General features: G+C 44.0%; 1 protein-coding gene across 3 annotated transcripts in view; it reads left to right on the forward strand.

The window, feature by feature from the left end:
• The window catches only part of gstcd (glutathione S-transferase, C-terminal domain containing), a 51,499-nt gene that overhangs the window by 12,076 nt on the left and 13,556 nt on the right, over positions 1-25,867 (forward strand). For all 3 annotated transcript variants that reach the window (XM_041933643.1, XM_041933646.1, XM_041933645.1), the window contains exons 6-8: positions 21,539-21,654; positions 21,962-22,006; positions 23,072-23,200. In XM_041933643.1, coding sequence (XP_041789577.1) covers positions 21,539-21,654; positions 21,962-22,006; positions 23,072-23,200 — 290 coding nt within the window. The remainder of the gene's footprint in view (positions 1-21,538; positions 21,655-21,961; positions 22,007-23,071; positions 23,201-25,867) is intronic.

Consider the following 25,867-nt stretch of genomic DNA (forward strand, 5'->3'; position numbering starts at 1 on the left):
GTGAGGCTTCGTTGAAAACCCCGATAGCGGCTTCAAATGTAGGAAAAGTGACATCGAGTTCAGCTCCGTCCTCAGCAGCTCGTAGCTTCCCGTGTCGAGCTGCTGTTTGGTGTTCAGCAGGTGGGAAACTGCGGCTCTTTAAAGGATAGCTTTCATTTTTTACAACCTGGACCTTATTTGTATCATTAAATACGAGCATTTACTCCCCCAGACAACTTTGGTGGCATTTGGAGTCGTTTTGAAGAAATTAGCCCCAGAGGAGCGGCGCGTATATCCGTTTAATGCGAGTACTCGGGGCATCCATGCGCAGCCTCTATATACATCTGTCGCGTTTGGCTTCCAGACACCCCTCAGATACTCACCATGTTGGTTTTGGACGAGGAAGACTTGTCTGTACGAAGCATCCAACAACAACTTTCAAATATTTTGTCATGGAGGCGGATATGTACTGTTTCCATTTCCCCTTTGCTTCTGAAAGCTGCTCTCTGACTTGGAGTTAAAGATGTTAAATGTGTTGGAATACAGCGATGTTGATTTCATCCAGAGTGTCTGTAATGGCTGTGAGTTCCCTGCAGGCGAATCATCTCACTCTTGAATGAAGATAATTAGTTGGATTAGATTCAAGTCCAGATTTATGAGCTTCCCTTTGCATTTTCTTAATTTTTGTAGATGAGATATTGACTGGGTGCCCTGAGGACGCCGTGCAGCTTATCTCCGCTGCACTCCACTTTAGCTCGTTATCGTTAGCTTTAAGTAAAGGAATATTGTAAAAATCTTCCCACTTAGGGAAAATTGTTTCTTTAAAAAGCGTCTCTGCTTTGACAGACTCAGACAGCCAGAGTTTAATACATCACACACCTGAGGAACCAATCCCGCCAAAGCCCAGGTTATCTATTACCGTTAGCGTTCTAATGTTGGAGAGAGCGCTACAGAAGACACATGCCGGTACATTGATTTGAAGGCGAGCCTGTAGAATTAGCTCCTCTTCTACAAATTACACCTGTGTTCCCACCTGCAGAACAAGCAGAGGTCTGTGCGTTTGATGCCCGAAGGTGAGCTGAGGTGAGCAGAGGGGTGGGTGGAGAAAGAGGCGGGGCCTGTTTGCATAGATCTGCACATACGAAATGAAGGTGTTGAGGAACATTCAAGCTATTTTAAAGCATGAAGGGATTTTTTTTTTTATGGAAAAGCCTCTGAGGTGTTTGTGATTTTGATAAACAGAGATGAGTTTTAGGGGTTTAATAGATAGATCGATAGATAGACAGATAGACAGACTGACTTTATTTAGCCCAAGCTGGGAAATTGCAGTGCAGCAGCAGCGTTACACACAGTGAAATAAGTGAAAACAAGACTATAAGAACAAACTATACATAATAAAATATAAAAATAGCGAGCAGTAAAAAGATTATATACATAACAATAATAATAAAATAGCCAAATAGTAAACAGTAGTAAAAAGTATTGCACAAAAAAGAATATCAAATGCAAATGAATATCAAAATAAGAATATCAAAAGCAAATGGCAGTGAAAATAAAGTGTACCGTGACTGTAAGAACAAACTATATATAATAAAATATCTAAATAGCAAGCAGTAAAACATTATATACATAATAATAAAATATCAAAAGCAAACAGTAGTGGTAAGAAGTATTGTATTATTATTATTATCTTCAGCTGTTATTGTACAGTGTAATGGCATGTGGCAGGAAAGATTTCATGTATGTCCCTTCGACAGCGGAGCTGTAGCAGCCTGTGGGAGAAGGTGCTCCGCTGTCTGTCCACTGTGTGATGGAGAGGGTGCTGATCATTGTCCATGATGGATAGCAGTTTATTCAGCGTCCTCCTCTCCACCACAGTCTGAAAAGACTCAAGTCTGAGTCCGAGTACAGAGCCAGCCTTATGATGATCTTATCAGGTCTGTTGGTGTCGCTGGCTCTGATGCTGCTGCCCCAACATACATCATGATCATGACACGCCATCCTCACTGTTTCACTACTGCGTCGTGTTCAGTGCAGTGTTGTATCTCACTGTTCTCAGTTTAAGGAATTCATAGAAATACTTCTCTTTATATTCACAGCAGTTTAAGGCTGTTTCAACATGAGATCGGGCCTGCTGAGAGAGCCATTAGGCGACAGAGCCACGTGTTGCATTAAATCTGGCTCTTTTTGTCATGTGACGCTCTGCAGGCCACAGGTCTACTCAGATTTAAAGCTGCTCTAGTCAATATTTTTGTATTAACAATGGATGAAATGATAATGTGGGCTGCAGTTGCCCTCAGCTCTGTGGAGCTTTTTAGCTGGTGCACTTAGTGGAGCATTTAGCAGCTTAAGAGGCAGATAATTCCCCCAGGAGCTGGTGGAAGCTGAACAGAGCAGGTGGCCAAAAACAGGACTTTAAAATCCATTTTTTTCTGTTGCCATTTTGAACACGTTCACCACAGCAACTTGATAAAATCGTGGTGTGTCAGAGGACAGAACATTTTCTATCATTTTTCAAGCAAATGAAAGATAATCTGCTCTTGTGATCATTGATTATTGGAATCAGCTCCAACATCGTGTGGAAGGTTTCCAACCTGTGGCTCACGTGCTGCAGGAAGGTCGAAGGCCGTGATACCTGCAACTAAAGGATGGACTTCCCCCTTCGGCTTCAAAGGTAGCTGCTTTCACACAGGTCAGTGCTCAAGCAGGTAATAAGACAGAACTAATATAGGCTGCAACAGAGTGAAGTAAAAACAAGACAAATAGACACAATTCACCACATAAATACAATAAAATAAGTGCGTAGACTGAAGTAAATAGTGTCTATAAAGCATTCGTAGTCAAGTGGCACTACCTCGTGCCGAGTGCTACTGTGTTGGCAGTGATGCATGTTGTAGATCCATCTTATCATCATATATTATTTTAACATACACAAGGCCACAGTCATCAACTCAAATAAATCCATCCTCTTATTCTGACGGGCATGGAAGCCTCCAAACGTCTATGGAAAACGTGTAGATTTTTATTTCCTTGACAGTAAAGTCACACACTCTATACATCCAGCTCCAGAGAAAGGGAGAACTGTGGCCACTTTAAATGTTGTGGGTGAACAGATGCATTTCCTGTCTCACCTGTGGAGCTTGTGCTCTGCAGCGGTCCAGCTGAATTGGACTCTGGCTGTTTTTTCCTGTCCGGCTGTCAGGCTTAATGCAGCTCTGCTGAGAGACGCACAGCAGGCTTAGTCACAGATCTATTTAACTGCTGGCCTCCGTATCACCGCATCATCTTAGTCCACAGATTAAGTCGGTTGAGTCTCTGCGTTTGTGTGCAAATGCATTTGTGTGTTTTTTTTTGGAGGGGGGCTTCTGTGAGTTCAAAACAAGTGACAAGGGCAAAGTCGAGGCAAAGGGGAAAATCATCGGGAAAAACAGTCTGTCTGCCTGTCAGATACTTGTCAAAAGGTGTTTGTCATCCTTAGGCTTCTGTCAGAGGAATGTCAAGGGTAATTTAGATGGAGAATGAGTGGGCTCAGACACTTTCTATGTACAAACATACACTCTGCTTGAACCAGTCCTCGCTGACCTGGACTACTTTTCCAAAACTAAACACACTGATGTTGTCACCTTTCAAAAATCCAGCGCTCTCCCAGGCCGGACGCCTGTAATGAATGAAATATCCCACCTCAGAGTGTCTTGGAGTACGTTTGATCTGGGAATCGCAGAGCAGACTTGTCGGACAAGCCTTGAAAACCCCTTTCGCACATTTCCTTGAGACAGAAAGGCAGATTTCTACATTTCCGCACTAAAAGAGTCTCCATCTCGGCTCTGTGAGGCTGTGCATGTAGACGCAGTGGCGCTTTGAGCTAAATGCTAATGTCAGCATGCTAATATTTAGCAGATAAAATGTTTTGCACATTCACAGTCTTACTAGCATGCTAAAAGTTCATTAGCACTAAATACAAAGCAGAGCTGATGCTAATGCTAATGGTAACAGCGTTAATAATGCAGGTGTTGACTATAAACCAAGTACAGGTTTGACCTCGCTAGGTGGCGCTAGATGAAAACTCACCTGGATTATTACAGTTTAGCCTGAGCGGGAACATGAATGTCATGGCTATCTGTCCCATGGTCGTTAAGACATTTCTCTCAAAACCACACCCTCATGGTGACGCTAGAATAAATGTCATAGGAACTCATTGGCGTTTATTGTGTGAGGACCATGAACGTTTGGACAAAGCGACCATCATCGCCATCCGTAGCCTCGCTGTTTGCCTCTGGGAGACGTGTGTCTTCATGAGTTTTGCACGCAGAGCTGTCAGTGCACGTGTAATTAAAGCTAAATTGCCTGCTATTAAAAGTAGAGATCAGAGAGTTTTTCTGGAGAGAATATATTAGTACAAACACGCAGATGTGATTTGAGAGTGTTATTACCGAACATTAGTTGGAATATCTGCGTGAACCGCGCGCCGGCGTTTGGTTAACACCTCGTTCCCTCGGGCTTACAGCTCCAAACAGCAGGCTGTGACTCCCAAATCACTCCTCTCATTCTCAATTAATTGAACTCATTAGAGCCTTTAAATTGGAGATTTAAAGATACGCAGTAAACATGGGACCAAGCACGACAGCCAACCAGCTTTGTTACTCCCAATTAGAGGGATAATTGGCACTTTATTTCCACAATTCAAGTTCAAACACATCCAGACTCCCTGGAGTGGTACCACAGAGTTTCACCATTTGAGTTGTGCCCATTTAAATGCAGAGCCACTGGCTGCCTTTGTGATGAGCTCCTTGCAAATGTCATATCATGAATATTCATTTGTCTCCTTAGTTTTGTTTTGTTCAACAATCTCTGGCGAGGCGCGGCGGCGCGGGTACGAAGCGGGGAGACGATTTGCCGAACCCTCGGCCAGCTTTCGCAGGGTTTTGGATGACATAGTGTTTCTTCCGCCGTTTCGGTGGACTCATAATTAATTACTGATCAGTGTTTTCAGCCCTGAGCGGAATGTAAAGGCAAATCTGTTCTCCGCAGGCCTGTGCTCTGCAGCCGTCTAACAGGCTTTGTCTGGTAAAATCTGGCGTGTTTGCGAAGTAGAGCTGACGTCTGACAGCTGCAGCGCGTTGAACGTAATAACTTTCTGTTATCTTTTAGCTGTTGACACTTTTTGACTTTTGCCTTCGTGCAGATAAGACTGAAGTGTTTTGGTTTTTGTCCGACTGGACGACAAACAGCTTGCCGTTGCTTCAGCAGATAAGACGAATAATGGAAACATTTTCTTGATCTGTAACATATTCCAGCGACACATTTCCGACACTTCATTATCCCTAAAGGTGTTCGATGACTGCTGTAGAAAAGGATGCAGATGTTTCAGCAGTCGCAGATATTCCCATTATTTGCCAATTATGCAGCTTGTTAGCATTTAACAAGTTTATAAATTACTGTTGAGAGGAGATGATGTAACACAGCTCCTGTTGCTATGGTTTCAGCCCATCCTCGTGTTGTTCTTTGTCAGAAACATTTTCATGCTCTGACTTGGCGTAATGATGCACTAAGCACACAAGCTTTGACTGACAGCCGGCTGATCCTGGTTCCTCCTTATACAGTATGTAAGCTGAGGGGAAGAGGGAGGTTTTAAGTTTTACTGTAGTTGCTTATAGAGTTTAGTGCAAAATTTAAGACTAAACCACCACGAGACCCCACGCAAAGCTGAACTGACAATAAAAACAGAACACCTGGACGAGAAATGTAGTGTTTGCTGCCATTAATATTTAGAGGCGGCATTAATACAAAGGAAGTCAGCAGAAAGATGCCGGTGGAGGCGAACAGCAGATCTGCACTTGTTCGTATCCGCGTGGAAAATAAACGAACATTTGATGAGTAATATGTTCCACCGACGACTTGAACCAACTCACTTACTCAAATTAGCAACTCCAAGTTTAAAACAGTAGCGTGATGCCGTCTTCGGAAAGACGCTCAGCACATCTGCCACTTTCGTTTGCACAGTTTGTGGCTTGGCGTGTCATGTAATACACGTTCGCAGGCGGTTGTTAATTACAGGAGAGGCATGACGGTGCAGCTCTTTTATCTCTTTCTGTTTTTTTTTTTTCCATCCTCTGTTTTGGCCTCGCCCTCATTACATCTTTAACCTCGTAGCTTTTTCCGTTTCCCACCAGCCTCAGACCGTTAGCACTGCCTTGACATGAAGTGCATATTTTATTACTTGTTTTCTCAAACCCCTGCCAACAGAATTAAAGCGTGTTGGCGTTCCCGTCACCACGCGCGGCACCTTTTTATTTGTTCTTCCCGTCTCCTTTAACAAAGCGATCTCAGTGGAACTCCTCTTTCTGTCGGCACCGGCCCAAAGAGAGACTCCAGGCTTATTACTGTGTTCTGTATCTGGTGAACACTGCAATAGATGATGTGTCATATTTGGTTTCGGTATATACTCTGAGATGTGCTCCTTTTGGGAGGGGTGCTCCCCCAGTGCCCACATCTAATTTGGCTCAACAGAAGGTCTTGTATGGATTTTGGCATGTACGTCTCAGTTGTCTGTGTTTTGCTTTGTGTTGCCAGAGGAGTTTTCCCCCCAGTGTTTTTTACACCTGCATGGTGTTGACTTACACTGCTATGGGGGTGAACTGTCATTTGTGTGTGAGTCAAAGTGTGTTTTGTCTGTTTCCGTACCTGCAGAGCTTTTACCAATAACCATTAATCAGCCAAGGTGCAGGGGCCACCGTGGACTCGCTCTTTCACATCCTGATGATTATAATGGCTTCTGGATGTGCAGCTGCACATAAGTGGCTGTTAAAATGTGGACAGTCACTCATGTAACTGGAGTTACTGACACAAAAGCGTCCTTTCCTCAAACATTTATATTGTATTAATTGAGTCATCGTGCTTTATATTTTGTGGGAAGTGATGACAGAGCGAGTTGGCCAAGATTTTGGAGATCTGCAAAAACTGGAGAGTAACAATAGCTTTTAGGGAGCGTTGTTTTTTTTTTCAGTGAGACTGAACAATGATTCATCTAAATCCTGCTCTAATTATCCAAAGGGCACATGTAGTGTTCGTGGCCAATCTGCATTCCCTTGATTCCCGCCCCACTTTCCTAAATAAGAAAATCTGTGCGGTGCCGAGACGTTTGCAGATATAACAAGGAAACGGATACATGAATTCTTTCTATCGCTGAAATAAACCATGTGCACTGCAGATAACAAGAAAAGAGTTTTTGTTGTTGAGACTTTCCTTCTGCAGTGACAGTATAAGCTTAATGCAGTTGAAGGGAGAATCCCTTCATGCTTTTCTGCAGACAAAGCCAGGAGCAGGGCAGAGGCTGGAGTCCTGCCAGCCTTTATTTCTACTTGAGTTAGCATCGCGAGGCTCGGACTAAAAGGGCTGTACTGGCAGGGAGATTTTACAAAGGTGGCGGGCCAAAAGACGTTGACACGGCCCTCCACAGATGCCAGCGCTGTGCCACTTACTCCCTGACTTTGACAGCTCTGGCAGAGTACAGAGAGCAGGGGGTGAAGGGGGGGGGGTGTGCACTGAATAAAAACAATGTAGTTAGTCTGAAAGAGCAAACATGGTGGAAGGCTTTTCAGGAGACACATTTAAACATTTTGTAGGCTTTATTTTCAGAGATGATTCATTCATTCATGCTGTTATTGACAGTAGATCTTACAGACAAAAACCAACCACAGCGCGGAAGAAAAACGACGGCCGCGACAGTTAATCAATGATTTCTCCGTCTAATTGCAGCGATGCATTTGTGAGAAATCAAACTTTGATGTTCTGTGCATAAAAACCTTTTATGTACGGTGATGTCACGCAGCCTAACAGGCCTGAATCAGCAGTTTACCATGTCCGTTTTTTTGCATTCAAGTCAAGTCAGTGGTGTAAAACGTCTCTTTTTGGTGATTTGATGCCCAGCAGCTGTTCAAACCTGCATGTCTGCGAGCCATTCTTAACAGAGATGCAGCAAACGTCTCATTATTTTCACCAACAATGAATCTGTAAAATCAGTTCCAGGTGCTCAAAGTGATCTTCATCAGTATCCAGTTTACTTCACCTTTTCATGAGAAATGATGTAAAATTGAAAATATTTTCTGTCAGCTGACAGCTTCAGTCGTTGCCTGAACGTTTTAACCCGCTTACGTTTGCCACTGCAGAATAAACACATCCACGTTCATGTCAGTTTTGGACCATTTCTGGCACTTTGGGGTGAAATGGCAGTTTTGGAGGCTTTTAGTACAGGCAGCTTATATTGGGGAGTACTTACAGTAACCTTGATAACAGGTCACTGTATGGAGGGTTGACACTTATTCAAATATTCAATTATTCTTCTGCCTGTGGTTCTTTGCTCAGGATGGAAATGAGCACTTCTATCTTTTCCCAGACTAGAACAGAGTAAAGTGATGGAAGTGCTGTGAGCCTTTTGATCAAATCTAACGCCTGTGCTTTGTCGCTAGGCAGAACGGCTTTATATCACAGGCTGATCCTCTGTTTTCCTCGCAGACGTGGTTTAGCGATGTGTCAGCTCGTGGGTAGCCTCGGGTCATTTGTTCCTCACTCGAGCTGAGCTGTGAAGGTGTTGGTGCAGTCCGATCGTTTGAATTCTCTCTGAACAACCACAACAGTTTTTTTCTCCGCCCGTGGCAAATACAACTTCACCGACAGGACGGATCGATCCCAAACTCCCCGAGTTTTAAAGCAGAGGAGCGTAGATGTTGTTTGGCCACGTCCACTACTAACAGCGAGGTGAACGGCACTCAGGAGACGGACTGCGAGTCAGCAGTCAGCCTGCTCGCTGAGCGGTAGCCGGGAGGAGAGAGATGCTCTGCATACTGGTCAGGTGCCAATATGAAGATTTCATCATGTGATTACCATGGTTACAGGGATATTTTTCAGTGCAAAGCCTTTATGTTCCCGAAATATCAACATTTTTCTACAAATACTCTTCGATGAGGTGAAAAAGTTGTGTTGCTGTGATAAATGTGAGGGAGAGTTAAATGAATCTAAATAGGACAAAACTCAGTGGAAACAATCACACTGTTGTGATAGCTGTTATTTTCACTAACTGAACCAAAGCGTTGGACACGTCGCGTTACAACACGTAACGTCTTGGCTTAAGGTGGCGCTTCATTTTACACAGTTCACGTCTCCAGCGCTGGTTTTGCTTTGCTTTGCGTGACGTGAATTTCTTTTCCTGTGAGGACTAAATCATTTGAAACGGGGAAATAGACAAAGTTGTGAGACTTAACTTGTTGTCCTGTTTGTATGCAGGTGTTGATATCCAGAGAAAGAACAGGAACTTAATACCTGATCCTGTGTGGATCATCTAGAAGGTTATTGGGGCACAACTCCTCTAGTCGACGAAGTAACTATGACGTTAACAAATGAGGAGGTCAGCTGACGTAGTATGAAGAGGAAGCATGTGTGTATATGGAGGAAGGTGGGTGGATGATGGATGGGTCAAACAAACGCAGGACTCCAGGAGGCCGCTGTTTGTGAACCGAAAGTCAACGTTAACTTATTTTAACCTGGACCTGAGTATAGAGGCCCAGCCGAGGCTTTAGGCCACTGAGGTGCTGCGCTGCTGTTACCGTGTCTGATGAATGATAATCAGTCAAAGTCAAACTTCGTCCATTTATTTCCAATACAAATGTGTCAATGACCATAAACTCAAAACAGGTTTCCTCCACTCTCCATACATCAACACGTGTAACACCATTTGCTTCCTGTCTGCATCAGCGGTCAAAACCTCACACAGAAAGGTTCCTACCTTATATAGTCCTGACCGCAAATTAACCCGTGAGACCCGATACACCGTATTTTATACATAAATAAATTCACATTCTGCTCCTTCACTGAGGAAGCTGCGTCTGTTTCACAACGTTCACCACGTGACGAAGGTCCGGTCGCTGCTACTCTCCAGCGGTCGTATATGTCACATCTGAGTCAGTCGACCTGTTCAGGTGTTTGGGTGTGAGGACGTGTTGGATTAGGTGTACTAACTCAACACTGCTATCAGCGTCTAGGGCTTCAACTCATGACTCTTTCCTTTGCTGATTCCTGTATGAATTTGTGCCCATCACAAGTTTCCAAAGCTGAAAGTGATTCTTTCAAAACATTAGAAAACAGATTGAATTAAATGTACAGTGAACCCTCATTTATCGCGGGGGTTACGTTCTAAAAAGAACTCGTGAAGTAGTCAGCTTTATTTTTTAAAGTTATTATTCAATACTGAACTACGTATACAATGAAACCAACGACCAAAACCTGTTTTCAGGCCCAAGCATTTGGAAAAAAATAAAAACCTAAACGATTTCAACAAATAACTATGATGGAAATACTGTAAAATAATATTTTTAATAGTCAGTACGAGGTTGGACACATTGTGACTCTAACTTTGCCTCTTCGTCACTCCGCTCCGCTGCAACGTCTTTTTCTGCCGAAGGCTGTGGTGCAGGTGTCTTTTTCCGAGAGAAGAACATAGTTATGGGTAATTGTTGGCACTTTTTTTTCTTCTGGACAAGAAGATTTTTATAAACAGACATGCCACCCTCGATTATATTTGAGAACTGTAATAAACGACTCATACAGGGGTCCACTTCTTGCGAGGCACGATGAAGTTCCAAGGCCATTCTTACCAAGTGACCAAGTGTTGGTCCATCCTCCTCATCTTTATCAACACGTGTCCCCTCTTCTTTCCCGTGTCCCTCATCCTCGCTTGGTCGCTTTTTCATCTCTGTCAGATCTTCATCAGTCAAAACTGCTGATGAAAACTGCATTAAAAAAATCTGTGAAGCCGCGAAAGGTGAACCGTGTTATAGCGAGGGTTCACTGTACTGTGAAGTTGAGGAGCTGTGACCAACAAATATCAATCAGTTATTGATACACTTTCTTTTAATGGACTCATCGGCTCGTTGACAAACCGTTTTAGCCGTGCCAGCATGGATTCAGATTTTCGTCCCAGCAGGTGAGCGCGTGTTGGCGTGATGCTCCGCTCAGGTGTGACAGAGAAGTCCGTCAGTCGGAGTCTTTGGAAGAGCTAAACTCTCGTCTGAGCTTTCGGTTGCTGGTCGTTCTGACACAAAACGCTGCAGACGAACGGGGAATGTGCTGTGACCTGTCAGCGGGACTGTGGGAGTTCAGTAATTATGCAGACCTTCGCCTGCAGCTACGTCTGGTCATGTTTTGACAGACATACCAAAGCTGCTGAAGGATGCTCAGCCAGACGTTTTTTTCCCTCTCGCCGTCGTCTTCATTACCATTCGTTTTTCTTGTCATCGCAGTCTTACGCAAACACACTGAAACATTTCAGTGACTTCTGCTGCGAGAGGAAAGTTTTCTCTCTGACAAGCGTCTCGTCAACAACTGGAGCCTTCGGTATTGTCGGTGTTTTCCGCTTCAAGCCGACGCAACAAGATTATATTTAGTTACCTCTAGGTGTTTGGCTGTGTCGCCTCAAACCTTTCTAAACACCTCACAGCACGGTCGCAGTCATGTGTGCGGCGTTGCAGCTTTCAGGATCGTTCCCCAGAATATCTCCTCTGCCACTGAGAATTTAGATTTTTCTCCTGCTATTAAATACCGCTAACGCTCTGCGGAGACGTGCCAAAGTTCATTTCCTCGTCCTTTGGTCCACAGATTTCCATAATGAAGAACATATGGTCAAATGCAGGCGTTTAAGTGCCAATAAGCCATTTCAAATTTCAGATTATGGAGGAGACATCGTGAGTCGCCTGCAGTGCTCTGCGCCGAGGTAAAACCAAAGCCCTGCCAGCTAAACGCTGTGGCCATTCATGAAAACGCAGGTTGCTGCCAGCATGTTGTCACATAGAAAATATGTTGAAGGTGCCTTTAACAGAAGAGAACTGTGATCCATCAGTTTGGGTCCATCTACAGAAATTCATATCATGCAAAGCAAATCCGGCACTGATGAGATATTTTAAAACACACACACACACACACACACACACCAGTGAGCTACGATGAACTGATGGACAGCCTTAAACCTTTCTTGGTTTCCTAACATCCTCATCCTCAGCTCGCTCCGCGGCGTGCTGAAGACGTTCGCAGTTTTCAAATATGTTCCACTTAAACCTTCGGCTGGCTGTAGCGAGTGTGTAATTAGCTGTGTGTAATTGGAGCTTTAATGAGCTGTGTGACAGATGTTTCAAATGCTTAAAACATGTATAATATCTCAATTTATTGTAGCGGTGCAGCCATATAAACTGTGGCCCTTAAGCATTTAAAGACTTCCTGATTATAACCGTCAAAAGCTTTAATGAGGTGGGTGCTTGTAGTTCTATCATGCACTGCAGACTAGGGTTGTATATCTCCACCACTGAGGCCGATTCGATATGCATCTCGATGCGCTGACACCGATACGATACAGTTACGATACACTGAATCTCCCGTCGATACAATGCGATACGATTCACTCCTGCTCACGATACGATGCGATTCAAAAATGATTTGATAACGATATGACTTAACTATAAAAGGATGTTTCGATATGATGTGATCATTCAATACAGTTAGTTGCAGTATGAGAGAGTAATAGTAACATCAGGTTTTTTACCTCAATAGCACAATTCTGCTTTATCTCTGTATCGATTTGAGGGATGTATTTAATATTTGTTTTTTTATGGAGTAACCAATAAATCATATTTAAAAAAAGACATATTTCAGTAGACAGAGCATTCAATTGTATTTATAATTAGCACTCCTAACTCCCAATTATGTTCTCTGTCTCTATAATTATACAAAATGTATAAAACTTCACAGTTAAACAGTTTCAGAAAGCACAGTATTAACAATGTGCATAGTGCAAATAACATGACCAGCAACACATACTACTGTCTGCCAGAATGATGTGCTTGTTTCAGTAAGTTGACTGATTTCTTACAAAGAATGAAAATCAAATAACAATGTTTTACAGAATCAAGTGTAAAAAAAAATAAAACTATAACTGGCAGCCAGTAACAGCTGCTGTAAACAATACTCTCACCAAGGGGCTCAAATAGAGGTATTTCTTGTCCATAGTGCTCCTGTGTATTAGGAGGAAAACGTATTGGTGTAATTTCTATAAGAAATTGAACATGCAAATAAATAACATTTCCTAACAAGTCTTTTCTTAACTTTTAACTTTTTAACTTTTTTTTTTTTCTGCTTGTATTTATCTTGTGTTATTTGTGTTTTACCCGCAATGTAAAGTGTCACTGAGTGTTCTGAAAGGCGCTTCCAAATAAAATGTATTATTATTATTATTAATATTATTACTATGTCACCAGCGGTACTTGTTGTGTCGTGCTGCCGACGTACTTGATAGCCGCACGGCATTGTTAGCAAATTGCGTGTCTTGTCTCGCTGACCCCCTCGCTTAAAAAACCCACAATATTGCCTCACGTTTGATTAATGTGTTTTTTTCGGTGCATTAAATATCTCGTCGTGGCTATCGTCTTTCTCGTTTGCCTCGTTTGTCTGTTGTGTACAACACCTGTTTGCGTCACTGCCTTTTTGTTCTAAATTCAAGGATATTTTCCTCGTTTTTTTAAGCCAGTGCCATAAAATGTGCCACGTTGCGTATGCATTTGTCTTGATAATACATCTTACCTTTGTCACTAAGCTGCAGGCAGCTTGTTTATCAGGAGGGAAGGAGCGCTCTTTATTTTGGTTGGCCAGTTTACTCCTGCAGAACCCAAGTGTGCACTTCACAGCACTTAGGGGAACTGGAGCCTGCACTCATCCAGTCACATAAAGGAAACGCAGCATGCTCTCTCACACCGGGCGCTTTCGCCGGAGTCACGGTTCCATTAGCCAGCCTTTCAGCGGTGCATGGACCGGCCACGGCTCAGCCCGCGTGTGAATTTAATATTTCATTCAGCAGCTAGAGAATGAATCGCTGCAGCTGTTAACAGGTTAACTTTAAAGGCAGATTGCTTTAGTTTGTAACCTCTCCAGTCAGTAACTATAACAGCTCCTGCACCACCCCTGCACTTGTTGTTATGACACGCTGCATTGTTCTGAGCAGCTGCAGAGACAAGAAAACACTGTTATTGTTCCTCAGAAGGACGAAGGCAGACAGTCTGATCCTTTCTGAACCGAACAGAAGAGCTGCAGGAGTCAGGCTGAGAAGATAACCATCCACAACACGTATACATGTGATGTGCCCCCCCCCGTGCAAATATGAGCGAACACATCCAGAGTGTTTGGATACGGCCTGGATGTGCACGACGCCGCATCGCTCCATTTATTCTGACACTGGAGGCAAGGTTCACTCCTCAAGGAAATCCTGCTCACTTCTGATGCAACACGTGCACGTCTCTTTCCCCCCGCTGACCCTTTTCACAGAGTCTCCTTGATGTATCGACCTGTGCTTTTTGCTTATTTGTTTTCATTAGATTGGCTGTAAGGAGAGAAAAGATATGAGCTCATCAAAAAATCATTAAAGTTGGCTTCTGCTGAAAGAACATACACGTCAGCTCCTCAAAGGACAAACCTGGGTCTTATTTATTCGGCTAACTTCGTATACAGTCAATATTGGGAAATAAAATCTATTATCCTGCATGAACAGGTGCCTTGTGCCTTCATGCACAGCTCACAGCACTATTCCATATTGGCCAGAATGGAGACGGTGATTGTAAGATGTTTACAGATGAGAAAAACTGGATTTCTAAATATAAATTAACCTACAAAATATGAGCTTCTTTCGGCAAATAAAGTCAATAAAATTGAAATTATTCAATCCTTCGTTGTGCTTTTGGAGCGTTCCACATCTTTCCCAGTCTTTAGTTGCTCCTGTCACAACGTGTTTGAAACGTGTTGCTGCATCAGATTCAGAATCAGCAGATATTTACAAAAATCAATGAAGATGATGAGGTCAAACGTTAAATATATTGACTTTAGAATAGGGTTAGCAGCGTCGCCTCACAGCTAGAAGATCCCCGGTTCGATCCCGTCTGCGATCTTTTTGTGTGGAGTTTGCATGTTCTCCCTGTGCAGGGGGTTTTCACCGGGATCTCCGGCTTCCTCCCACAGTCCAAAAACATGCTGAGGTTAATTGATGACTCTAAATTGTCCATAGGTGTGAATGAGTGGTGTGCGTGGTTGTTTGTCTATATGTGTAGCCCTGTGGTAGGCTGGCGACCTGCCCAGGGTGTCCCCTGCCTTCGCCCGAGAGACCGCTGGGATAGGCTCCAGCCCCCCCGTGACCCTGCAAAGGATTCAGTGCTGTATAGATAATGGATGGATGGATGGACTTTAGAATATGTCAGAAAGGATCAGCAGGTGTTTTAAACAGTGATCTAACTTGTTTGGGGTTGAAGAACCATTTAGTTAGTGAGTTCATGTTGTTAAAACCAACCTCGTCCTCCGACATCCCGTCACCATGTCTCTTGATGGTTGACTGATGAGTCTGTCTGGGACATTTCTGTGGTTAACACATCTCGAGACGCTTTCCACCCGTGAGGAATTTATTTCTCTTTTCCTTGACAGCGAAACATGTAACACAGATAACTCCTGTAGTGCGCTGGACTGAGTTTACATGCAGACATGGAAGCTTTCCAGCCGATATTAAGAATGGAAATTTTACGACATACTTTCAATGTAACATGTTCTGAATTAGAAGATGGTGCTTTCTCTGTTCAAACACAGCATGTACAGCTGTGAATACAAATATAACACAAGCCCTGCTTTTTCAAATCTAATTCACACACACACACACACACACACACACACACACACACAAAATGTGTGTGTATTTAATGTATTTTGACCAGTCTGCCAATAACCCGCTCAGGCAATACTTTTTCAAAACAAACCTAAAATCCCGAAGTCATCAGTTTGAAAGCTTAATCTCGACTCGAATCTGTATGTTTGCTCGTTAAACCAGCATGTCCTCTGAGAGATGGTGGCTGTCTGAGGGGGCTGCCAGAGGCCCCCCGTGGCACTGTGGTGTGTTTACATTCTAATCTGTGTGATGCCCTGCTCGATAAGGCCCTGGGCAGTTCTGCAGCATCAGGGGAAAAGGAGGAGGCCGGGGCTCGCTGCCAGCAGCAGCAGCAGCAGCAGCGGAGGTGGGGGACGCTCGGGTTAATGGATCCTCGGCCTCTCGCGACGACGCAGCCGCGGCGCGTTTTCTCCTCGCTGAGCGCTGGGAGATGTCAAGGCGAGTCAATCTGCCGGAAAAACACAAAACTCGTTTCTCCGATTTCTGGGCGGGATCGCGTCCCTGCCCCTGTTCATAAACACCACCGCCGACATCATTACGCTCTGCTTTCAGCCCAAGGAAGGAGGTTAAACACACCTGAGCCCCATCAGGTTCCGACCGACGGAACATGTCAACGGCGCTGAAAGGTCGAGGAGACACAAGCAGGAAGACTTTTAGCTGCAGAGGAAGACTTGAATTGTGGCTGGTCAGCACGTAGCGTGCAAAAATAAATGCCCCCCCCCACTGCAGGCAAACGCACACATCCAGAGATTAATGTCATTGTGCTGCATGAACATTGAGATGCAGAGAAAAAGCAGCTGGTCTTCTGTTCACTGCAAAAACATATTAGTGGTTCATTTCAAAACAAGAATCAGGTGGATGAGACGATTCCACTTGTTCCCGTGCAGAAATTAATATCGTCAGACAAAAACGTGAACAGGCGGGCGGCTGCAGCACTGTCAAGAAGGTAAAAGAAAGAAAATTGTTGAATTTTGTCAGCAGCAGAACAACAGAAGGCAGACGGACTGGTTTGGAAACAAGAGAGAGAATCCGTACGCTTTGGTGGAATCATTGATTTTGCGTGTTGTAAGAAAATAGAATCGTATTATTCAAGACGGGGTTGGCCTTGTGTTTTATCTGCCAGTGTGTTTCACTGTAATTATTTGTCTAATGCAGAACAGAGGCTCCAGCTCCTCGATGCCAAGCTTTAGTTTGAAAAGAGTCCCTGAAGCCAGCTTTGTGCTTCCTGTAACACGGCCCTTTGGCGCTTATTTATGCGAGTTTGTTTGCATTTCTGTGTGCGTTTGGCTCAGTGCTATGAAAAGACAATGCCTGGATAATTGCTAAAACACCGGAGCTCATCGTCAGTCTTGTACATGCGGTCTGATGTGAGTGATGACAGAAGAGGGGGGGTTGAGTTAATGTCCACCTGTCAGCAGCTCCTCTTGCTGGCGGATCATTTGCGTGGCTACATGACAGTTGCAGGCAGCTTCTGTCATGCTTGTGATTGCCGCGTCTGTTTGTAAAGTGGCTGGAAGACGGTCGATCTGGTCGGGATGCATGAGGAGAAAACGTGGGGGGAGGAGTCACGGTGCAGATTGGCCTCTCTCCGGCTGAGCTCCCTGTGGATTACATGGTCTGTGATTGTCTCTCTGTCCACGTTGGTTCGTGCTGGAATGAAAAGTCTTCAGTTGTGTTTTAGTGACTGAAGCTTCACTCAGATGCTGTGGTTGTATTTATTATCACTCTCAGGTTAATGGCGGTTTGTGGCATGGAGTGCTCATATGAGGATTTTACTCGTTGAATGGGACGACCGTGCTGCAGTCAGAAGGCCTGGCCTCATGTCCTGCACTGGGGACAAACACTGGGATGTTGATCGCTGCGACAGAGAGACATTACAGCTGCATTAGTTTATTTCATGCTTGAATGGCAACAGCTGTGGCAGGGTCACCTGCGGGGGGTCACAGAGAAGGTTCGTATACATACAGCTCAACATTCATGATCTCCAGAGGATGAATCCTAAAGATTTTGCTGATCCATTGACTTCTTTAGCGCCACCGTGAGGTTTACGTCTGTGGTTTTGCGTCAAATATCTCAACAGCTATTGGTTGAATTGCCATTCAAACCAGCACAGACACGCATGCCCCCCCTCGGGATGATTTGTTACAATTCTGATCACACGACTTTTCATCTTGCGCCATCATGAGGTCAAAATTTGAATGCATCCAATACTTAACTTTGTGTATAGTGCTAATTAGAAAATGTTTGCATGCTAGCAAGCTAAACTAAGATGATGAACATGATGGACCGTTATGTCTGCTACACAGACACTTAGTCTAGTTTAAATGTAATCACAGTTTAATCTTCTTTGTATATTTACTTTAACCACACCTTGCCATCACCACAGTCTATTCCCAACCTTAACCAAAAGCTTGTGTTTCCTAACCGTGACCATGTAAAAATCATCAACCTCATCACTGATAATCCAGAGCTTCACAGAATTATTCAACATCAGCATTCAGTCTCGCAAGTGCACTGCGATGCCGAGGTCCTCCTGAAAGACAGATGATGAGGTCTCGTGAAGACCCTGGGGGGGGGGTGTGAGCTGTATCTGCCTGACCCCTCACAGAGAAGAAATGTAGGCGCATCACCTCACGGGCTCATTACCTGGGTCCTGTGCCTGTAAGGCATGGAGCAGGGTCAAAGGACACATGTAGTCTGGAAGTGAATGTGTCTCATACAGCAGAACGGACTGAGAGGAGAGTGAAGCCAGTTTCCAGCATCATCAGCCATCTTTTAGTGACTGAAAAAATGTGACATAGGCCTGAATATCCAAATTTTACCTTCTGAGGATGTAAATTAGCAATGACAGCCAGTGAGGATCAACATGTCGATTAAGTGTTAATCTCTAACAACCAATCAGTGTATTCGCACTGTGTGATGTAGAAACAGAGGAAAATAAACCTGAAATCAAGGTGCAGCTTGAAAGAGAAACTCTCTTTGGGGATTGATGTTGTCACTTACTTTGATAATGATGACAGTAATAAAAGCTATTTGTAAGTAACTTTAATTAAGACATTGATTTTCCTTCCTATCATAACATTTCTTAAAAAAAAAACATGATAAATGATGAATCATCTTCCAGGGAGATCCACTTTGCTTTATGGGTGAATCATTTTAAGCCATGATGAGACAAGCTTCATGTTATTTGTGTCATTAAACCTCTGCAGTGTGTTCCCGCTCTTCTTCCTCTTCGGTCACATCTCCTGGGCTTCTGACCTCTCCTCCTTTTGGCGCATACTTCATTTCCATCTGATCTGACGTAATTCCGGCAGCCCGGGGCGCGAGCTCTTCAGACCTCTCTCAGTATTACTCTTTTCCCTGAAAACGAAATTGAAAACAAAGGGAGAGGTCGGCGGGCATGTGTCGAACTCCTCTGCTGCCACCCACTCGTGCATCGCGTCTGGGTCTGACCTCGAGCCGTGTCGTGACCTTTCGCCAAACAGAATCTTGTTTGAGTAGAAATGCTGAAAGTCAATCACACACCCCCACCCCTCCACACACACACTGTAAAATCAATTAATACGTGTTTTTTTTTTTAAACAATGAATGTGGCGTCCACCTTGTGCTCTTCAGATTTGGTTTCTTTTGACTCGTGTGACTGACCTTTAATAACTTTGAGGATGTGCCTGAAACATGTTTGGCTTTGAGCTTTGAACGCTCATGGCTACAAGTCATCAACAAGTTTACAGTGAGGGGTTGGGAGTCAGGATATTTGGCAAAACACTAAGGTGAAGGATTTTTCCAAAGTAGAAACATGGCGGTGCAACATGGTGGGCTCCGTGGAGGAGGACTCGTCTCTCTTTAGATATAAAGAGGTCATTTCAGGGTAGACAAAAACAGGATTCTTATTCTCAAACCAAACTCTGCACACGAGAACATAACTGTGAGTGTTACATTACATTTCTGCTCCACCTAAATCTGGAGTCTGGGACTTTTACAGACGGGGGGGCGGAGTGTCGTGGAGCCTATGGTGTCATGAACACTTTGACAGTGTTTGTGTAATTACTCTCGCTGCAGGTTTAAACTGATTACAATCAGTATTTTTATATTAACGATAAAAAACATGACTGCTTGTGGACAGTGAAGCAGATGGTGGAGACCAAAACTGAGCTCAAAGTAGAGTGAATATTGGACTTAAATAATTCACGTTGCCACAAACACAAAACCAGACAAATGCTACTATTGCTATCTGTTAGTATCAGATTTTGCCAACAGGTTTGCCATCAGCTTCTTTTGGTAATGATACGTCCGTGTTTACAGCAGTGCACGTCTAGCATGTTCGATCACATCCAAAGTTCGACTCCTGAATGGATAATTCCCCATTTCCCCATTACGCCACGTCTAAGACCCCCCTCCGTCCATTTCTGCCCTGTTGACTTTTATCACACTCTGTAATGCAATTAGCTATTAAAATCTAAATCTGTTCAGACGCATCAAAAGGCCTCTTTGCTGAAGCCTCTCTGGATACGTGGAGGAGCCTGCCCCCCCCCGTGAATCACTCGCCCAGATGAAGAGCAGAGTCTTGTCAATTACCGTCCTGCTGTTTCTCTGTATTTAAACTCAGCCCTCTCTTCCTTTATTGCGCCCTCCCTGCAGCCGGGCTCTGCTCGGTAACAGCCGGGATGAGGGCCTGAATAATGCCGCCGTGAAACGTGCTATTCATGTCGCCGCAATGAGCGCCCCCCCCCCCCACCATGTTGTCAAATACAAAGCAGTGTGAGCAGGAGGGTGCAGGAATAATATTTTTTCTGGTACTCCAGTTGTGTGGATAGTTGAGCGGTAAAGGAAACACATCGCTCTAGATTTATGGAGCGGAGATGGCACCGGCGTCCACGGCTCACTGCCGACGCGGCGAGCCAGACGGCCGGAGAGGAAGACTGAAATGTGCTTTGAGTTAATGGGGTGCATACTGCTCGCACAGCGGCAGAAAGTTCTGCCACAGACTTGGAGGACGCTCGATTTTGGCTCGGAGGCTCGCTTTTGATGATGTTGAAAGATTGTTTGCACCCCCCACCCCCCCTCGTTTGGCAATTGGCTGGAACATGCTGATGAGAGAGTGGAGGCCTTTTCATCTGCGTGCTATAACTGTTACCTGAAATGGGCGGTTGTAAATCAAAATTTGAGCAGTTAAGGGCGGGGGGTGGTTGGTGTTTGTTCTCAGACATTAGAGCAGATCCCAATTCTTTCAGCTGAAGACCCAAAAGAGAAATTTGGTGTCTGGCTGGGACACAAACAGAAAAATACATCATGAATCGCCGTAATATCTACATTTATAAGCTGCTGATAAAGCTAAAAACACCAACTAGCACACAGGAAATAAACAATTCAGATGTCACACAACGATGACTGACTTCCTCTTCCTCCTTACACACGAGAAACTCGATGCTTCGTTAGCAGACGTCTCTTATTTTCATGCACATGACTCCTCACAGGCGTCAAACTCAGCCAGAACACATCTGCAGGTGGAGGTGTGCGTGAGGATGTGAAGATTAATTCGGGAAATGAGCGTGCACATCATCGCAGCTTTCATGTGTTTGACCCAATTAAAACCCGTCTGTGACCCGCGTGGAGTCGTGAAAAATGTTTTGTGTGATTTTTAAGTATTGTGACTGTTATTGTAATGAGTGATGTGGACTGATGGTGCTACAAACTGTGCAGGTTTTTCTAATAATATTTTTAGCTTTCTTATTTTGTTTTTTTGAGAAGTTTTGATGAATTGCCTGTGAAAACCTGTCGCTCTCCACTTCGTGCTCACATGCGGCGGGAACTTGTGCTCTTCTGCAGGGAAGATGTCAAACATCCGCGCCGTCAGGAAGAGGCAGCAGCTGAATAACTTGGTCGCCATGGTTACGGAGCTAGCCAGGCCGGGACACACCGTCGTGGATTTCTGCAGCGGAACGGTGCGTGCGTCCATCTGTCAGTCCGGCCATGCATGTGTATTTATGGCTGCACCTGGCTGTGATTGACAGCTGCTCCATTAGCTCCGCCGTGTTTTTCTGCACTCTTTAAATCGCTGCTGTTGTTGGCCGGCGCACGAAGACGGACCGTTAATGTAATTGCACACGCTCGGAGCGGCAGCACTGCACCGCCAAAGCGTCAATACTTGGTTGCAAAGGGCAGCACTAATCATATGTCTATTGATGCTCTCGTTGATGTGTGCTGTTCTCCTGTTTTGCATTTCCTCTCTGTCTTCCTGCTGTCTCACAGGGCCACGTTGGGATCGTTCTGGCTCACACACTTCCACATTGCCAGGTATTGTGTGTGTGTGTGTGTGTATGGTGTCACTGAAGACTTGACATGTGTGTTCTTTCTGTTTAAACCCTTCATTTCTGCACAGTTGCAGATAAAGTCAGATTCCACTGGTGGCTGTGAAGGTTGTTTCTGACTCGCGTGATCCAGTTTCCAATCACTCCAGAGTGTCGTAAAGTCCCAAAATTTATTGGAAAAGGATAGAAGTAATCATTCCAAATTCACAACATGTTTTTATCAAATGAAATATTCAGCTTCAGTCCGTATTTGTTGGCTTTTAAAAAACAACATTTTCACTGCGGCCAAAGACCCGTTTGCTCTCCCGCTTGCTGCACACGCACACAAGTGTTAATGGTGTATTAATGGGACAGTGTATCAGCAGCCTAACAGCACCACCAGTTGCATTTATATAACCACAATAACACATTTTTTTTGGGGGGGGGTGGGGGGTGATAATGTCAAAACAGTACAAATAAGGTATGCGACAGCTTAATTTGAAAACCTCAATTAAAGCTTTGTTTTAAAAAAAAAAGATGTACTGCCCCAAACCACCTTATTTTTGACATTTTAAAGACTAAAAGACTGATAAACCAGGAGATGAATTGATAATGGTAAAGTGATTATTAGATAAGTTAAGATAGAACTTTATTGATCCCACACCAGGGAAATGAAGATGTTACAGACAGCAATAGGGACACAAAAAAGAGCATAAAAATCACATTTTCATGAGTATTTGAGTTGCACATGGAAGATAATAAAATATAATGTTCTGCTGTACAGTCGAGAATATGTCACACATTAGAAAAACTAATATATCAGCACAATAAAAAGATATAAATAACACAGTAGATATATAAAATAAACAGTAGATGTATGATGTGGCTTTATTATTGATCATTATAACTGCTGTGAGCTAAGAATCGGCCTCCTGTAACCTCCTGCCATGGATTTAATTCAAGTATGTGTCTTTTTTTGCACATTTATATTTATCGTCGCTCATTTCAGGACACCGGCGAGAGCAGCAGTGACGTTCAGCCGTCTGTCTGTCTGCTTCTGTCTTTATTCAAGGTCATCCTCATCGAGAACAAAGAAGAGTCGTTGGTCCGGGCCCAGAGTCGCAGCGCCGAGCTCGGTCTGGAAAACGTCGGCTTCATTCAGGCTAATCTGGACTACTTCACCGGGCCGTTTCACGTCGGGGTGAGCCGAGCAACAGAACAGGAAATGTGTTTGTCTGATGACTCATAGACGATGATGAAAACCACTTCAGGTCACTTCTTATTTAAGATGTTGCAAATTTTTAGATTATTGCAAGCAAATCCGATCTGCAGCTTGTTTGTGATGGTAAAAATAACTGAAAATTAGCCATAGCTTTAAGTAACGATTAGTCACAATAATATCTGCTCTGTGTGGTATTTTATGCTGCTATAATTAGTTTGATAGAGCAGCCACAGCAGCGCTGATTTAACGTCCTTTGTCTTCGTGTCATTTGCATTGTCCTGTTTATCACAATCCAATTTTCAATTTCCACATTCGATTTTTTGAGCAAATCGAATTGCTGTTCCCTGCCAGGCGACGGCCTTCGAACAGACGGATGGAAAAAACGTTCCGCCGCAGGGAAAATGTAATTAGCAATCACATTTAGTGTGCAAACTCTCTTTTGTCCGTGAAAATACAGAGAATTAAACTGCTCGCCGCCATAATGTTCATCTGATTGAATCTGACCTCGGTGCCAAGAAAATGTGACGGTTCCATGACGCTGATTATTTCACTGCATTAAAAGTCTGTAATTATCCTGTTCCACATTGTTTTAATCTCTCCGTCTAATGTTTGAAGGCGTTGCTGCCGAAACAGCTGCCATCATTTCACATTTGTGACAGAAGTTGTGACTCTAAAGTGTTTTTATATTTATCTGTGTAGTTTTACAGGACTCGAGGTGCGACGTTAAGGTTTCTGTTTGTGAATAATAATAATTAATCCTCCAGCCCAGCGCTGCTCATTCCTGATGATGCAATGAAACAGAGTCAAGCCGAAACCTTTGATTGACGCTGCGTGAACGACGCGCGACTTCCGTCTCTGCCACAGTCGCAGCTTTACTGCAAGGCGTCTGAACGACGTATTCTTAGTCTTAAAATATTTCCATGTGCCAGCGAAGCCCAGCCGCACATCACATCGAGGCACATGTCGTTCCCTCGTCGTTTTTCCCGGAGGCTGAAAATGCCAACATGCAATTATTTTTGTCAGTGCAGCTAAGATGGCTTTTCATTTCCTGAAGTGGAGCTTTTAATCAGAAACCTTTTAGTGCTCTGCACTTCAGTCGAGTCGCGCATGCCGCCGACCCCTCGCTGATTATCTGAGAGCGGGAAGGTAGTTTTACCCAGAAAATGAAGGACGGAGGTAGCGTCGGGGTTAAAGGACCCCTTCAGTGCGACGTGTTATTGGCTCGCTTGTCTGTTTGTTCTTGTTTACTCTGAAAATCTGCTAAACAAAGATGCGTTTGGTTTGCCGTCAGAGACGTTTTGCCAAGATATTAAGAGTGATGCTCGTGTTGAAGTCTCAGGAGTCATCTTTGGAAAGGAAAGTGTCATTTTTTTGTTTTGTAAAAGTGGCTGCCATTTCAAGTTTTATGCAGACAGGGTGGAGGTGTTTTACTTCATCACACAGGTGTTTTTCTTCCTGCAGTTCTGCCTGTTTGTGTTAGTTAAGACTAAACGTCCTGCTTGGTAAATATCTTTAATTCAGCACAGCTACCAGCTACGACAGAATAAATGTTTTACCAGCTTTTAGCCTCTGTGCTAGCCGGGGTTAAACTATAGTTCAGCTTTGTGGACCACTCGCCAACTAAAATCACAAAGCCTTGCCGGTCCTATTTAAAACACCCGCCTGATTACAATCAATTTAGAGCAAATAGCTGTGGTCAGTTATGGGATCTTTGAATCTGGTGTCACGCAGAAACAAAAGAGATCTTAACTTATTTAGAGCCTCTGAATTCTTCAAGCTGAAGTGCTTTCTGTTGGCCAGCAGGGGGCGACTCCACTGGCTGCAGGAAGAAGTCAGATTATATGTAATCTCATGAGAAAATAACACTACTTCTAACTTGATTTATGACCTCAGTAAACAGTTTCCTGATGAGTTTATGCTCTCAACTGCTTCTTTTATGTGTTCTTTAAGACAGCATGGTGCACATTTTTGTGAATTATGGTCTCATTGAGAATTAAATAGAGGATAAAGCTAGGTATGCTTTAGAGTGTGGCTAACTTGTGGTTGACAAGTCGCTACCACTGCATCCAATCAGGATGCAGGCGTAGCAATGCTTAGCTCCTCAGCTCCACCCTCTTGTCCAAATATGGTCACCTCTGGCTTCAAAAAACCAAGATGACCAAACTGAGACAGTAGTCCACACATCAACGGGTGACGTCACAGTGGGTTTACACTTGGACTCAGGTGTGTGTGTCTTCCTCCAGACACGTTGGGGGGAGCTGTGTTCCTGCAGTGTGTCGTGGCCCGCATACCTGCTGTAATTAGCAGTAGCTGTTGTTGCAGCATCGTCACTCCGCTGAGACGTGTTCCACTTGGAAAGCAGCAAACAGCACAGATCATTCTTCTCTACAGTGTGTGGGTGTTATTTTCTAGCCCAGTCAGACACTTCATGCGCTTGCACGTGGATTTTTCTTCCACACGATACGTGAATGTTAAGACTTATGTATGAAACAGATGCATTAGTTTGTTCTGCGCTGCTTGAGATTCGTACCTCAACATTTATGCAGCCTCAGCTGTTGCTTTGGTTTAGCTTCTCCCCGCATGACGGATATTTCTACCTGCAGGAGCCAGCCATCGTGCTGGTTTTAATGCTGCTATCTATAATAC

The sequence above is a fragment of the Chelmon rostratus genome, chromosome 3, assembly GCF_017976325.1.
Source record: "Chelmon rostratus isolate fCheRos1 chromosome 3, fCheRos1.pri, whole genome shotgun sequence".
NCBI lineage: Eukaryota > Metazoa > Chordata > Actinopteri > Chaetodontiformes > Chaetodontidae > Chelmon > Chelmon rostratus.